Source organism: Eutrigla gurnardus (assembly GCF_963514095.1).
Source record: "Eutrigla gurnardus genome assembly, chromosome: 24".
NCBI lineage: Eukaryota > Metazoa > Chordata > Actinopteri > Perciformes > Triglidae > Eutrigla > Eutrigla gurnardus.
The window spans coordinates 1,681,407-1,697,054 of NC_139935.1; the positions used below are offsets into that span (position 1 = coordinate 1,681,407).

Here is a 15,648-nt window from a genome sequence, read left to right on the forward strand (position 1 = left end):
TAACAAGCATCACGCTGGTGTTCAGTACGTTGCACCTCTGCTAGAACTAGAGAATGGCCTTGAAGACGCCCGTTAGCATCCCTTGTTCCTGGGAGTCTTCCGGAACATTTACTGGTTGGTTGTTTCTGGAAACGAGAGCACTGGTGCCCTCTAGTATTCAAAACACAGACACACAGCGGCATAAAGCATTTGCAGAATCCCTCAGCTGATTAGAATGACAGAGAAAGAGTGATGTGAAGGGAAAGTCCTCGTCTGATAGCAGGCTGCTGGCTGATATTCTGCTCCGACGCTGATGATGCTGAAACAAATGGTTTGTCTTACAGTTCATGATGGAGAGTTTCCATCAAGGCGCCGGCTCCACGGCGAGGACTGTTTCCATCAGGAGCAGCAGAGCCGAGGGGCCGTGGTGAAGAGAGGCTTGTGTGTGAGTGATGAGTCTGCCAGAGGACAAAGGGCCAATGTTCTCAGGGCCTGGGATCGGTCTTAATGTGGTGGAGCCAGACTCAAAGCCCCTGAAGCTCCTTCCCCGCTCATATATCGTCTTTATCAGTGGCCCTCCATGCACTCATGGAGGGTGACGACCACTTTGTCTGGCCTTCGATGGCACCTAAATCACTGATATCATCTGGTGGAGTCAGCAGGGCAAGGTGAGGTCGGTTATTATTTTTTTGGTTCACTGTAAAAGGACAGAAAATACAGTTACAGACCAGCATGCAGTATTTTTTTTTACTTTGTAAACTTGTAAAATATTTATATATATATTTTTAAATATAAATTACATTTTTAATTAAATCATGTATTAATGGTATGGATATTGTTGGTTAATTATGTTATTATCCTATTATGCAATACAACTACGAGTTAATGAAATTTTACAAAAAAAAGTGTAGCCCTTTTTATTAAACAATTATGTATTTTCTTTGTCTGATTTCTCACATTTACTCTAAAAAAAACCCCAAACATTTAAATTCCTACTCGGCTGCAACAGCAGTCTCCGTCCACTGGGGGTCACTGTTGCGCCGTCGAAGCTGCTGACTCTGCACTCGAAGAAATTTCGACCCGAACCCGGAAGCGTTCCCGAGTCGCCCGTGATTGCTATTCATTCAGGTTTTTGCTGCTGCTGCTGCTGCTGATCGAAACTAGTGACTAGTTATCGATTATCCCGTTCCCGGTATATTCCCCCCGTAGGTAGATTAAAGGACAGCGAGCATGGCTGGTCGGCTACCGGCTTGTGTGGTGGACTGTGGCACGGGGTAAGTGACAACAACGCGATGCTAGCTAGCGTTAGCCTCCAGCGCTCATTGAGCAGATAAGCGGCTGTCAAACTTCCAGCTAACGCCCCGTCTAGCTGGTTAGCCAGGGGGACGCTAACGTTAGCTGGCTTGAATATTCTTGTGTCGTCTCTAAAGTCGCGGTTAACGCTATAAATGAGCAAACAGAAGCTTTATATGTTTGTGCTTTTATTCCCAAAACGCTGCCTTATCGTTTCAGCTAAGCTACAGCTAGCCACCGATGCTAACGATACTTCCTCACCGCAGAAAGCTCATTATCCACATTATTGTTGGGTGTTCACTAACTTTAACAGCGAGGAAGCAACGTTAACCCCACTAGTGTGCTCTGTTTGCCCCCTGCAGGTACACAAAGCTCGGGTATGCAGGAAACACAGAGCCACAGTTCATCATCCCTTCATGTAAGTGGATGGAAACACAGATTTGTTTTCATTAAGTCATGTTTGTTGTAGCTGGAGCTCATCATTAATCAAGTTTAAGTGTATTAATGTCACACAAGTAATGTATCTAACGGCAATGTGAGGTGTAATTGTCCAAATGTTTGATATTTAGGTTATTTAAAAAAATATTTTATTCATTTATGAATTGCAAGAAGATAATTGTCAGCTTCCTCAAAAGTCAAATGTGTCTATGTGCACAGTTACATTCAGTTATGTTGCCATTAGCTGCAGAAGAAAATAGGGTTTTTGTTTTGTTATGTAAATGAGGTGGCATTGGAGATTAATTTCTTCTTGTGTTGTGTCATATAAGGGATATTATTTATAATGATTGTAAATGAGTCCACAGCTGGAAAAAACAACATATAACATTTACATATTTAAATAGGAAACACCGTGCTGAGGTTTGATGTTAGAACCTAGAGAAATACCCATGTCTCTTCAACTAGTTTGTCACGTCTGAATCTACAGTGAGAATCTGTTTTCATCACATATTTGGGGGGTTTTCCATCATCTGCAGGTATCGCCATCAAAGAGTCCGCCAAGGTGGGAGACCAGGCCCAGCGCAGGATGATGAAGGGTGTCGATGATCTGGACTTCTTCATCGGGGACGAAGCCATCGACAAACCCTCATACGCCACAAAGGTAGAGACGGGAAGCAGGAGTCGGGTCGATGGGAGCTTTTCTCTGGAGAAGCAGTCTGACATTTTTCATGTTTTTTGTATTTCCAGTGGCCCATCCGTCACGGCATCGTGGAGGACTGGGACCTGATGGAGAGATTTATGGAGCAGATCATCTTCAAGTATCTGCGGGCAGAACCTGAAGACCATTACTTCCTCTTGGTAAGAGCAGAGCTGTGTGTATCGTTAACATTACAACCTCCAAAGAAATACGTCAAAATGGGAAAGGATGTGTATTTTTACCACAACCTGGTTTCTCTTCTCTTTTCTAGAAACCAAAATATAGAATAGTGGTTTCACTGGTTATTATTCTGTATTCACATCACTTTCCTGCTTCTCTCTCTGCAGACAGAGCCTCCCCTCAACACACCGGAGAACAGAGAGTACACAGCAGAGATCATGTTTGAGTCCTTCAACGTCCCGGGTCTCTACATCGCTGTTCAGGTAAACTTCCCGGCACCTGAAATTAACCCATTTCCAACAAGTATTTATTTCCTCTACACCTTCTTTAAGGCTGTAAATACTCAGAATGTAATGTGATGTCAGAGGTTTAAAGGGGAAATGACCATTTTCACTTCTTTCTTTCGGCCACACAGTCTGATTTTAAACAATGTGATCATCCAGTATTTCTTACAGCTGTTGGCAATCCTGTGGTTTCTATGCCTTCCCGAGCCTGACGAGTCCCCTTGCTCTTCCTTGCTACGTATTCAGTTTGATTAAAGACTGTATTTCCTGCATCAGGCCGTGTTGGCGCTGGCGGCCTCCTGGACATCCAGACAGGTGGGCGAACGGACGCTGACGGGAACCGTGATCGACAGCGGAGACGGAGTCACACACGTCATCCCCGTGGTGAGTCGTCACTTCTTCAGGATCCTCCGTTTGCTCCGCCTCCTTCGCCGTGCTCGGCTCTGAACGGCTCTTTGTTTCCAGGCTGAAGGCTACGTCATCGGTAGCTGCATTAAGCACATCCCCATCGCCGGGCGGGACATCACGTACTTCACCCAGCAGCTGCTGAGGGAGCGAGAGGTGGGGATCCCTCCGGAACAATCCCTGGAGACGGCCAAGGCCATCAAGGTCAGTGCTCTTTCAAATTCCACGGAGACGGCAAAAGCTGCTCAAGTGCCTATATTTACCCCCGAGGGCGGGATTACATTATCATCACATTCTACAAAGTGAGAAAACAGGAGGAACGTCTTATTTCAAATCTTCTTATTTCAGCTGGTGCAGCTTTGGAGAAACAGAAGTCGTATTGTAGTCAATTAAAGGGTTTGTAGTTGAGCTCTGTTTTATTTATTTATTATTTATTTATGGTATGGGTTGTGTTCCTCTTATGCATTTCTCCACCATGACCACCAGAGGTCAGTGTAGCCAAAGAAGCATAATCACTGTCTGCAAGTCTCACATAGAAAGATGTTCCCCTAAAGCAAGCATTCAAGAGTCCAAACATATGAATATTCCATGTGGAATATATGGGATCCTGTAATTCTCTTTAGGAGCGGTTCAGCTACGTCTGCCCGGACCTCGTGAAGGAGTTCAACAAGTACGACACAGACGGGTCCAAGTGGATCAAACAGTACACGGGCATCAACTCCATCAGCAAGAAGGAGTTCACCATCGATGTGGGCTACGAGCGCTTCCTGGGCCCCGAGATCTTCTTCCACCCGGAGGTACGATCCCTCGATCCTTTAGGATCCTTTAGATCCCTGCAGCCGGTCCCATCATGACCAACCTTTCTTTGCCGTTCGCTCTCCTCCAGTTCGCCAACCCGGACTTCACCCAGCCGATCTCCGAGGTGGTGGACGAGGTGATCCAGAACTGCCCCATCGATGTCAGACGTCCGCTGTACAAGGTTCGTGACCTCTAGCTCTGAGCGTGAGTGAGCGTCGGTCCTCGTGAGTCTGCTCGCTGTAATCCTCCCGTCTGTCTCTGCAGAACATCGTGCTCTCCGGAGGATCCACCATGTTCAGGGACTTCGGCCGGCGCATGCAGAGGGACCTGAAGAGGACCGTGGACGCTCGGCTGAAGATGAGCGAAGAGCTGAGCGGCGGCAAGCTGAAGGTGAGGAGACGGGGAGGAGTTTACCAGCCTGCGACGTACAGCCTTTTATTTACAAAGATAGGAAGTAGGCTTTTCTTCTTCCTTTCAATATTCATCAAGTCAAGTTGAACTTTTGCAGCCGAAGCCGATCGACGTGCAAGTCATCACTCATCACATGCAGAGGTACGCCGTCTGGTTCGGAGGATCAATGCTGGCGTCTACTGTGAGTCCCCAAACACACACACACGCACACACACACGTGAAATGAGACTAACAGGACCTTGTGTCTCCCGGCAGCCGGAGTTTTACCAAGTGTGCCACACCAAGAAGGACTACGAGGAGATCGGACCCAGCATCTGCCGCCACAACCCCGTGTTCGGGGTCATGTCTTAGACGTTGGAGGGGCTCGTTCAGCGGAGGCCGAGGGGGAAAATACACAGGAAGCGCCGCCAGACCTCACATGCTGTGGAAGTCCCATGAGCCTTTGCACGGATGCTCCGACCTTTTCATTCGGATGAAGCGAGAGTGGACCAAAAAAAAAAAAAACTGCCAAAATAGCGGCAACGTCCTCACAAATTAGAGGAGAGAGGTGACTCAGCCCAAAGGATCCTCCAATAAAATGTTTACTACAGGTATATTAACAATAATAGGTGATGAATCTTTAATTTCTGCGTGCCTCGTATATGTACTCCTAACTTCCTCACAGGGTTGTAATATGTGATGAATCAACATGAGTCCTGTATAAAGCACTTCTCTGTGTATATGGCTCGGGTTCTTCAAGGAGCAGCCGGCTCAGCTGGCTCCTTTTCCACAAACATTGGAATGAAATGGATGAAAATCAGCATGAATACTCCTGATTTCTATCTTTCTGTTTGAAAATGTCCCTCAGTACCTGGAAGAAATACCTATTTGAATTGAGATTTTTAAAACAAATCAGGCATTTACAAAATATTATTAATCTGTTCAGATGCTTTCCTCCAGGTTTCACTGAAGTCTTGTTTTTTTTCCTGCAGCATTATCGCTTTTTAATTTGTATTAATCATCTGTTGACCAACCTGTCTTTGAAAACGATATTAATATATGAAGATGCAGTTGGGATGACTGTTGTTGGACCATCACTGTTGCCTAGATCTCAGTTCTACTGGATAGCCTTGTACTGTACCAAATCTGGATTTCAATGCTGGCATTCCAATAAATGCCAAGGAGATGTTTCTACAGTTGTGATCTGTTTGATTTGGGGATGTATCTGTTGCCATGGCAGCGCTATATATATTTGTGTGTGTGTGTGAGGGTAACTGAACCCCTCCAGCCCGACCAACACGTGATGCCAGAGTGTATTTCTGGGGCTTGTTTGTCGCGGTGGAGACGTATTTACTGCAGCAGAGGAAGGTCGACGTGTGGATTTAGTCGTGGGGATGAAATGCAGTAACTTTAAAACACTAGAACATTCTCCCAGACATGTCTCCCGCTGAGAGGATGAAGGTGCTCCTCTTCCTGGCCTTGTTCTTCGGGGCGACGGGAGTCCTGCTCACGCTGCTGAGCTGTGGGACGGACTACTGGCTGCTGGCTGCTGCCCCGGCCTGCAGCCGGCCGGAGGGGGGAGGAGGGAACAGCCAGGTATTTAACTGGAGAGAAACACAGATGTTCATCTAGTTCCACTTCATTTCATAGATGTGGAATATTTCATTTGATTTACACCATCAATAAATAAATAATCAATATTAATCCAGAGAGGAGAGGTGATGTGTGATTTTCTGATCATCAGGCTGGAGACGGCGTGGCGGTCTTCCACGAGGGTCTGTTCTGGCGCTGCTCCTTCCTGTCCGGTTCCCATGAACCCTCCACGTGGGACCTCTGGATCTGTAAGAACCTCTTGGACCAGCTGATGTCATGATGCTTCTGTCGGGTCATAACTGCATCCTTTCCCTTCAGCCAATCAGCCGCCAGCGAAGGTGTGCCGACCCGCCTTCCTCTTCCCGTTTCCTGTCTACGAGCCCACGCGGTCTCTGGTGGAGCGCCACGGTTTCCCCACAGAGCCGTATGAACGCCGCTCTGCCATTGGTCAGTATCATCCATCATCTGTGTCCACCTGCTTCCTGGAGGATCTTCATGAAGAATTCTCTCAGTCTTTAGGACCTTCTGGAGCATCTTCCTCGTCACGGGCCTGGCGGCCGTCCTCATTGGTGGATTTGTTGTCATCTGTGCCGGCCCACTGACCAATCACACGCTCTATAAAGTGGGCGGGGCCCTTCTGCTCTGTGGCGGTAAGAACAAATCAGATGTAAATAATAATCTCACTTTTATTATTATTATTATTATCAGTATTTTATCATTATTATTAATATTATTTTATAATTATTGTTTTTTAATTATTACTAAGCATTATTTTCATTTTGTATTATTATTTATAATTAGAAAAAATAATCATTATAATTATTATCATTATTATTATTCTATAATTATAATTTATAATTATTATAGTCAATGTTTTACTTTACTTATTATCATCATTATTATTATTAATATTATTTTATAATTATTATGATTACTATTATAGTTATTTTTATCTATAATTATTGTTTTACTTTACTTTAATTATTATTATTATTATTATTATTAATAATATTATTATGATGATGATCAAACCAAGGCATGGTTTCCTCTGAAAGGCTGCTGCTCCTCTCGTTAGCTCTCACTGCTGACGGTGTTAATTAACTCCACACAGGTGTGTCTGACGAGTTACCCAGCTTCACAGAGATATTACATTGTATATTAATATGATTATTCATGGGCTGTACACCTGAAAGACACCTGAAGCTGAACAACTAAATCCCCAAACTGAAGGGACCACATGAGGAGAAGCAGCTGGTTTTAGGATCCTGCTCATGGCTCTGACGGGCCTCGGGTTGAGAAAATCAATAGGTGAGAAGAATGTAATCCGACCTCGAGTGTTTGTGGTCACATGTTCTCCGACCAGAGGAGATTAGAATAATGTATGCCGCCTAGTAATGATGGAAATGAGGAGAACGAGCATGAAGGCGTCGCCCTCGGGTCTCTGAGCAGCAAGAGTTCACGTTCTTCCCAAACCACAGATATGTCTTTATTCAAATAAATGCAACGAAGTTTGAACCCTTTATCACCCACTTTCCCCTCTTCCACTCGGTTTGACATGATAGGATTTTGATTTAGCTCTTCGCTGAATATCATCACCATATTTATTTCATGGCAGCTCAATTTAGATTCAGTTGTTTTTAAAACAATCCCACTTTATTTGCAATCTTCAGAATTTTAGATAACACGTTGCTGCATTTCAGTGGAGTTAGAGGTTGAAAACACACTCAGATAATGTTGGATTGTTTAAATATACGTATTTTTGTTAATGATTCTGATTGATTGTCCTGAAATAAAGCAGCAAACATGCAGGTGAAGAAGCCACGAACTCTGTTTGCTGCAGCTCGTTAGCTCTCATTGGAGCCTGCTGGACCCGAGGTTTGAAACAGCCTCAGTTTGAGCCTCGCAAGTGTGGAGGAGACACCTTCAGTCCCTCTCCGTGGTTCCTGGTCCCCCTTCTCTTAGTCTGGTTCAGGGTTTGTGGAGGAGACACCTTCAGTCCCTCTCCGTGGTTCCTGGTCCCCCTTCTCTTAGTTTGGTTCAGGGTTTGTGGAGGAGACACCTTCAGTCCCTCTCCGTGGTTCCTGGTCCCCCTTCTCTTAGTCTGGTTCAGGGTTTGTGGAGGAGACACCTTCAGTCCCTCTCCGTGGTTCCTGGTCCCCCTTCTCTTAGTTTGGTTCAGGGTTTGTGGAGGAGACACCTTCAGTCCCTCTCCGTGGTTCCTGGTCCCCCTTTTCTTAGTCTGGTTCAGGGTTTGTGGAGGAGACACCTTCAGTCCCTCTCCGTGGTTCCTGGTCCCCCTTCTCTTGCTCTGGTTCAGGGTTTGTGGAGGAGACACCTTCAGTCCCTCTCCGTGGTTCCTGGTCCCCCTTCAGGCTCTCTCCGTGGTTCCTGGTCCCCCTTTTCTTAGTCTGGTTCAGGGTTTGTGGAGGAGACACCTTCAGTCCCTCTCCGTGGTTCCTGGTACCCCTTCAGGCTCTCTCCGTGGTTCCTGGTCCCCCTTCAGTCCCTCTCCGTGGTTCCTGGTCCCCCTTCAGTCCCTCTCCGTGGTTCCTGGTCCCCCTTCTCTTAGTTTGGTTCAGGGTTTGTGGAGGAGACACCTTCAGTCCCTCTCTGTGGTTCCTGGTCCCCCTTCAGGCTCTCTCCGTGGTTCCTGGTCCCCCTTTTCTTAGTTTGGTTCAGGGTTTGTGGAGGAGACACCTTCAGTCCCTCTCCGTGGTTCCTGGTACCCCTTCAGGCTCTCTCCGTGGTTCCTGGTCCCCCTTCAGGCTCTCTCCGTGGTTCCTGGTCCCCCTTCAGTCCCTCTCCGTGGTTCCTGGTCCCCCTTCAGGCTCTCTACGTGGTTCCTGGTCCCCCTTCAGTCCCTCTCCGTGGTTCCTGGTCCCCCTTCAGGCTCTCTCCGTGGTTCCTGGTCCCCCTTCAGTCCCTCTCCGTGGTTCCTGGTCCCCCTTCAGGCTCTCTCCGTGGTTCCTGGTCCCCCTTCAGTCCCTCTCCGTGGTTCCTGGTGCCCCTTCAGGCTCTCTCCGTGGTTCCTGGTCCCCCTTTTCTTAGTTTGGTTCAGGGTTTGTGGAGGAGACACCTTCAGTCCCTCTCCGTGGTTCCTGGTACCCCTTCAGGCTCTCTCCGTGGTTCCTGGTCCCCCTTTTCTTAGTTTGGTTCAGGGTTTGTGGAGGAGACACCTTCAGTCCCTCTCCGTGGTTCCTGGTACCCCTTCAGGCTCTCTCCGTGGTTCCTGGTCCCCCTTTTCTTAGTTTGGTTCAGGGTTTGTGGAGGAGACACCTTCAGTCCCTCTCCGTGGTTCCTGGTCCCCCTTCAGGCTCTCTCCGTGGTTCCTGGTCCCCCTTCAGGCTCTCTCCGTGGTTCCTGGTGCCCCTTCTCTTGGTCTGGTTCAGGGTTTGTGGAGTGGTCCTGGTGCCCCTTCTCTTGGTCTGGTTCAGGGTTTGTGGAGTGGTCCTGGTGCCCCTTCTCTTGGTCTGGTTCAGGGTTTGTGGAGGAGACAGGAAGCTGGTTGCTTTACTGAGGATTTTAGTTTGGGGAATAGTTTCTACTCTAAAGTTGACAGAAGTCTTGACGCTGGCCTCCAAACTTCCCCTCAGCCGTCGCCTATAATCAATATAGATCCAGGAATCTGCTGAGTCATGACAGCTGCCAAACCACCAGAATGTGACTCTGTCACCAAGAACATTATGATATTCTCTACGGAGAGATATTAGGAAATATGAACCCAGAGAGAGGTCTGTTTTTAAGAGCTGGCTTTAGTGACTTCAGCAAGTTAAACCTTCAGATTAGAATCGGAATCAAAGGCTTCTTTGTTTCTTTGTTGAAAACCTGAATAAACCGCGTCCCACCGCGTATATATATATATATATATATAATATGCAAATTATGAAGAAAATCTCATTGATTGACCAACTTTGAGAGAGAGAGATCTGTCCTCAAAAGCACCGCCCCTCGTAATGAATCATCTCAGTAAAACCTTCTCATTGGACGGTTATGAAGCACTCAAACGCTGATAGATGTCTTCAACCTGGTTTACAGTGTTTTAGCAGAACTAAGTCTACACCTAACCGGGGGTCTGGACCATGAGAACTTTACATTTCTTTTCTCCATTTCTTTAACGGCGTTACGTTGGCTCCTCTGCATGGCGACGGGAAAATCTGATATTTTCAAGGTTTCGTATTCGGGAACAAAAAAGTGGCTCGCCATCGTCACCTAATCGTTGTGTTGATCAGAGGGGGCGTGGCTCTGGAAATCTACCCCCATAACTCCATAACATTTTGGCCAATCACCACCAAACTTGCAACGTTTGTGGAGATAGCTACCGGGAACATAGCCAGCCAGTTTCAATCAAATCAACCACCCGGGGGCGCTACAGCAAATCAGCCTTTTTTGGCTAATTTCAAGGGTTTGTATTTTGACTACTTCCTCCCACACCGTTGATCCGATTCCTACCAAACTTGTTCAGGGTCAAGTGTCTCCTCACTCAGAACCCGTCTCCTCACTCTGAACCCGTCTCCTCACTCAGAACCCGTCGCCTCACTCTGAACCCGGCGCCTCACTCTGAACCCGTCTGTCTGCCGGCAGGTCTCAGTCTGCTGGCGGTTCTGCTGATGTACCTGATGTGGATCCAGGTCCTGGACACTCTAGAACAGTTTGTCCAGCATCAGAGAGTGTCCTCCTGCCCGTCCTTCCACCTCAGCGTCCAGCTCGGCCCCTCCTTCCTGCTGGCGCCGGTCGCCGTCTTCTTCTGCCTGCTGGCCGGGCTGCTCTTCATCCTGATTGGCCGACGTGTTCAAGGTACACAGCTGGTTAAAGGAAGTCGTGAACTTCCAGAATCCGATGTTTAAATATCTGAATCTGTAGGCTGCATATCTTTGATACCTTGAAAGTCTCGTTGATATTTAAATGCAAACAAGAATCCAGTGTTGGCACGAGGCGTTCAACACGTTTTAACTTTGGAATAGCTGAAGGCCCTGAAGGCCCTGAAGGCCCCGCTGGTCATATCCTCTTACATTAATGCAGCCTCGGCCTCATCCAGCTTCATCCATGAATCCTGAATAAATCAGTGGAAGCACCCTTTAATGTGTCCTCCGCTCTCATGTTTGTCATCCTAGAGAACAAGGTTTTCCTGGTTCTCAGAGAAATCCCAGACTCAGAGACCAGTAGACTCAGAGACCAGTAGACTCAGAGAAATCCCAGACTCAGAGACCAGAAGACTCAGAGACCAGTAGACTCAGAGACCAGTATAGACTCAGAGAAATCCCAGACTCAGAGACCAGTAGACTCAGAGACCAGAAGCCTCAGAGACCAGTAGACTCAGAGACTAGTAGACTCAGAGACCAGTAGACTCAGAGACCAGTAGACTCGGAGACCTGTAGACTCAGAGACCAGTAGACTCAGAGACCAGTAGACTCAGAGAAATCCCAGACTCAGAGACCAGTAGACTCAAAGACCAGAAGACTCAGAGACCAGAAGACTCAGAGACCAGTAGACTCAGAGACCAGTAGACTCAAAGACCTGTAGACTCGGAGACCAGTAGACTCAGAGACCTGTAGACTCGGAGACCAGAAGACTCAGAGACCAGAAGACTCAGAGACCAGAAGACTCAGAGACCAGTAGACTCAGAGACCGGTAGACTCAGAGACCGGTAGACTCAGAGACCGGTAGACTCAGAGACCAGTAGACTCAGAGACCGGTAGACTCAGAGACCGGTAGACTCAGAGACCGGTAGACTCAGAGACCAGTAGACTCAGAGACCGGTAGACTCAGAGACCAGTAGACTCAGAGACCAGTAGACTCAGAGACCGGTAGACTCAGAGACCAGTAGACTCAGAGACCAGAAGGCTCAGAGACCAGTAGACTCAGAGACCGGTAGACTCAGAGACCGGTAGACTCGGAGACCTGTAGACTCGGAGACCAGTAGACTCAGAGAAATCCCAGACTCAGAGAGAGACTCGGTGTGATTGACAGGTGCACCACTTGAACCGAACACGTAGATCTTCCATCAGAGGAGATAATTGGAATCCTTAATTTGAAGTCGGTCTTTACTAAATGATTTGTCTAGTCTATTAAACAGATCCCAATGTGATTAATGCTCCGGTGCTCTCCCTCTGCTGTTATTACAACGGATAAATCAATTTTGACAAAAGTGTGGCGAGGAGACGGCGAGGAGTCGGAGCCGGACGTGAGCGGCGGCGGCGGCTGAGGAGATTGAGTGTGAGTGGGCTGCTGTCAGCAGGACAGCAGGTGATGGCGGGTCAGAGAGGGATGGAGATGATAATAAATTACACTGTCATCATCCATTTCCTCACACGTCATGTAAGACACAGCTCGGCCACCAGAGGGCAGCGTTGGTTCAGGAGAACGTCTGAGACACTGATGTCCAAACAGCAGAATGCAAAGCTGCAGTGTTTCGCATCAGATTAGAAATTTGTAAGTGATAATTAATTCCTGTAACTTCCCTGACAAACAAAAAGATTTTTTTTAACATTATATTTAAGGGAGGGGGGGGGGGGGGGGCACAGTCACACCTTGATAATTGGAAAAGGCAAACAGAAGTGAGACCTCGAGATGTAACGTGACAAAAGGGAGAGGAAGAAGAGGGGGAGGACGGAGGGAGAGAGAGTTGACACTGCTCGTCTTCCAATCTCCTTCATGTCTGACGCTCCTCTTAATCTCCGCTGTGAACGAGGTGAGTGTAATTACACCGGAGCATGTCGCGTCCCGGCCCTCGGCGTGTTGAAACACCCGTCACCACCAACAGGGCGTCTCATTCTCTTCTTCATTCTCTCCCTTCTCTCACCGTCATATCGCCGCCTCCCTTTCTGTGAAAGCACATTCATTAGTCCGTCGTCCGGGAGAGGAAGTGGTGCTGATGTAGCTGTCAGCCTCGGACAGACTCACACACTCACACACACACTCACACATCACATCATCACTCCGGCTCTTTGTCCTCAGTAGATAGACCTGTCCTCAGACATTACCGGCCGGCGGACAAAGACGTCTCTCTTTTTTTAAAGAAGTTTCATTTCATTATTGTCATACTTTATCGTTTTTTTGTATTTCTATTCCACATCTGGAATCAGCCGTCCAGGTAGTTTAATGCTGTTTCAGCATCCAGACCTCTGGTCATGGACCTGGTCTCCTGGTCCCACAGAGTCCACACAGATCTGGAACAAACAAGGCTGCCTTCTATTCAAAGAAATAATGTTTCATTTAGTTTCCTACGCTGCAGTGAAGCTTTTATTCTTTAATTTATTCGTCTTATTCTATTTTAGATTGGTTGTTGTTTTTCTCTGGTCTCGGCTTTTTAGTGACAGGTTTTAATTTAAATGTGCTTTTATAACATCTTTTTTTTGCACTTTGTCTCAAAGCTTTTGGTGTTTTTATGGAAATTATTTGGTGCTGAAATGTGTTTATTAATAATAATAATAATAATAATAATAATAATAATAATAATAAATGCGTCTGCCTTTCTGCAACAGCAACAACGTCCAAGGCCAAGAGAGAAAATAGAATTAATTAATGACATTAGTTTCTATGGTTACAATTCAAGGACTCGATGGTCCTTAAAGCTGCATTCTCCCTGCTGGTCACCAGGGGGCGACTCCTCTCTGGTTGTATAGAAGTCTATGAGAAAATGGTCCTACTTCTCTCTGGATGTATTATCTCAGTAAACATTGTAAACATGAGTTGTCTCTGAATCCCAGAGCTCATCCCATCATCCCTCCTCCATCGCGTTAAAAAGAAAGTATTGTTGTTTTTGTGCGACTTGTTTTTGTGCGACTTGTTTTTGTGCGTTGTCTACAGATCGTTGTCTACAGATCGCTGTCTACAGATCGCTGTCGATGTTTTTTTTGCACCAGAAAACAAAACAAATATAATGAGCAGCCCCTGAAAGCCGGACACAACATCTTCTGTGTTCCCTCCCCCATGTTCCCTCCTCGCATTGGTACGCTCCGCTCTACCTCCACATTACCCAGAGGCCGACCCAGGGGGTGCAATTATTCAGGCCTTTGCTCAGCCAAGTAGAAGAAATTAGCCTCTTCTCCTGAACCAAGACCTTCTAACCTGCACCAGGACCCGGGGCTGCCTCTCTGACTAGCATGACCCCCTGTGACTTCCCTCTTCAGACCTCGTTTTCCATACATATGAGCCCGAGCTGGCTGGAGCCACGCTTGGCTGCCATATGGGCTTCTCCTCGCCTCCCCGGCTGGCAGAGTGGGGCCGGGGAGCTGCAGGCCATGAAACACCCCCACACCTCGGTGCCCCCCTCGTAGGAAGGATGCCGGTGTCCTCGGGCCCACGCTGCACTTTGACAACACAAACAGGCGAAGACAACGGCCGGCCGAGCCGCGTCGTTCTGCGTGGCTTTTTTACAGAAGCAATATGAGGAATTAGATTTAGGGGAGAGATTTCAAATAACTGCAGGTCAATCCCTAAAAGTGTAATTATGGAGACGCTGGCGATGAATTCTAGTTTGACGAAGACCGTTCTCGGGGTGTGAGGGCGAAGAATAATTCTTCACTTCATGGTTCCTGTAATGTTCCCTTTTTTCTTCATTAAAATCATTCACGCTGACACGTCCACTCTCACCTTCCTGTCTGGCTTTATGTCCTCTCTTCCTCCGTTCAGTCAGCGGAGGGGAGGAGGTCTACGGCTGAAGGGACTTTGGGGTACTGGTTTTGGCTGGATCTTGTAGGGAAGCTCAGAACCACAGTGTTATGTGATCAGGTGGATCCAGTGGGCCCTGTAGTCTTCCTGTCTCTCCTTGACCTTGTGGTCCAGAGACCTGATCCTGAGGGTCTTATCGGTCTTTATCTTGGCCCCTCAGCTCATCAGGTCCCTACTGAACGAGTCCACATCAGGTCTCACCTTCTGGGCCTCGCGGCTCCAAATACTGTTTCTGTTTCCCGTCTTCCTCGTCTTCCTTGTCTTCCTCGTCTCCTGAAGAAAAACCATCAACATGGCGTGCTGGAAGACAGAGAACGAGAGCGAGCGAGGGAGATTAAATCCAAGTTTCTTTCATCCATGAACGCTTTCATCTCTTTTTTTCAAACAGAGGGAATTATCAGCACCGCAACGACACACAGGCTTCTGACGAGGGCGATGGTGGGGGGGGGATGAGGAGGCGACGAGGGGCGGGGTGGGAGGTTAGGCGGGCGCCGGTCGGAGACGGGGATCCACCTCCCGTTGGCGTGCTGCTGGGTTTATCTCCTGGGGATGGGGGTCTTTGTCTCCGCCTCCCGTTCCCTCCACCTGAGGAGAGTCTGATACTGAATAACGCTTTTTAAAACAGCGTCGGGAAAGTCTTCTTCACAGTATCTCCTCCCCACTCCTGGGTCTAAAAGAAGACCAGCATCTAATCCCAGCCTCCAAAAATGGAACCCAGCTAGAACCACCCCCCTTCGGTGACACTTGGCATGACGTCTAATCTCCACTGTCGGGAGTGTTTTTTCATTAAATGGGTGTCAGGCCTAATTTCCAGGGGAATGAATACAGATGTCAGGATGCCATCGAATCCCATCGCGGCCCTTTAATGAGATAACAGGCTTTAGCAGAAGAATTAGCGCTATTGAGAGAGAGGGAGGAAAA

At 47.6% G+C, this 15,648-nt stretch overlaps 2 protein-coding genes and 1 long non-coding RNA gene across 3 annotated transcripts in view; 2 read left to right on the forward strand and 1 right to left on the reverse strand.

The window, feature by feature from the left end:
- Positions 1–15,648, reverse strand: part of LOC311010141 — a 101,037-nt gene that overhangs the window by 3,641 nt on the left and 81,748 nt on the right. The gene's annotated exons all lie outside the window — the stretch shown is intronic.
- On the forward strand, positions 1,079–5,656 carry LOC311009838 (actin-related protein 3). The gene is made up of 12 exons (XM_084004256.1): positions 1,079–1,253; positions 1,635–1,690; positions 2,247–2,371; positions 2,458–2,568; positions 2,755–2,850; positions 3,148–3,255; positions 3,337–3,480; positions 3,900–4,073; positions 4,163–4,255; positions 4,339–4,464; positions 4,583–4,666; positions 4,741–5,656. The coding sequence occupies exons 1-12, from the start codon at positions 1,210–1,212 to the stop codon at positions 4,834–4,836; spliced, it is 1,257 nt and encodes a 418-aa protein (XP_083860382.1). The 5' UTR covers positions 1,079–1,209; the 3' UTR covers positions 4,837–5,656.
- Positions 5,794–10,902, forward strand: LOC311009839 (transmembrane protein 182-like). The gene is made up of 5 exons (XM_084004257.1): positions 5,794–6,060; positions 6,209–6,305; positions 6,376–6,504; positions 6,570–6,707; positions 10,639–10,902. Exons 1-5 carry the CDS (start codon positions 5,902–5,904, stop codon positions 10,899–10,901), a joined length of 786 nt encoding a protein of 261 aa, XP_083860383.1. The 5' UTR covers positions 5,794–5,901; the 3' UTR covers position 10,902.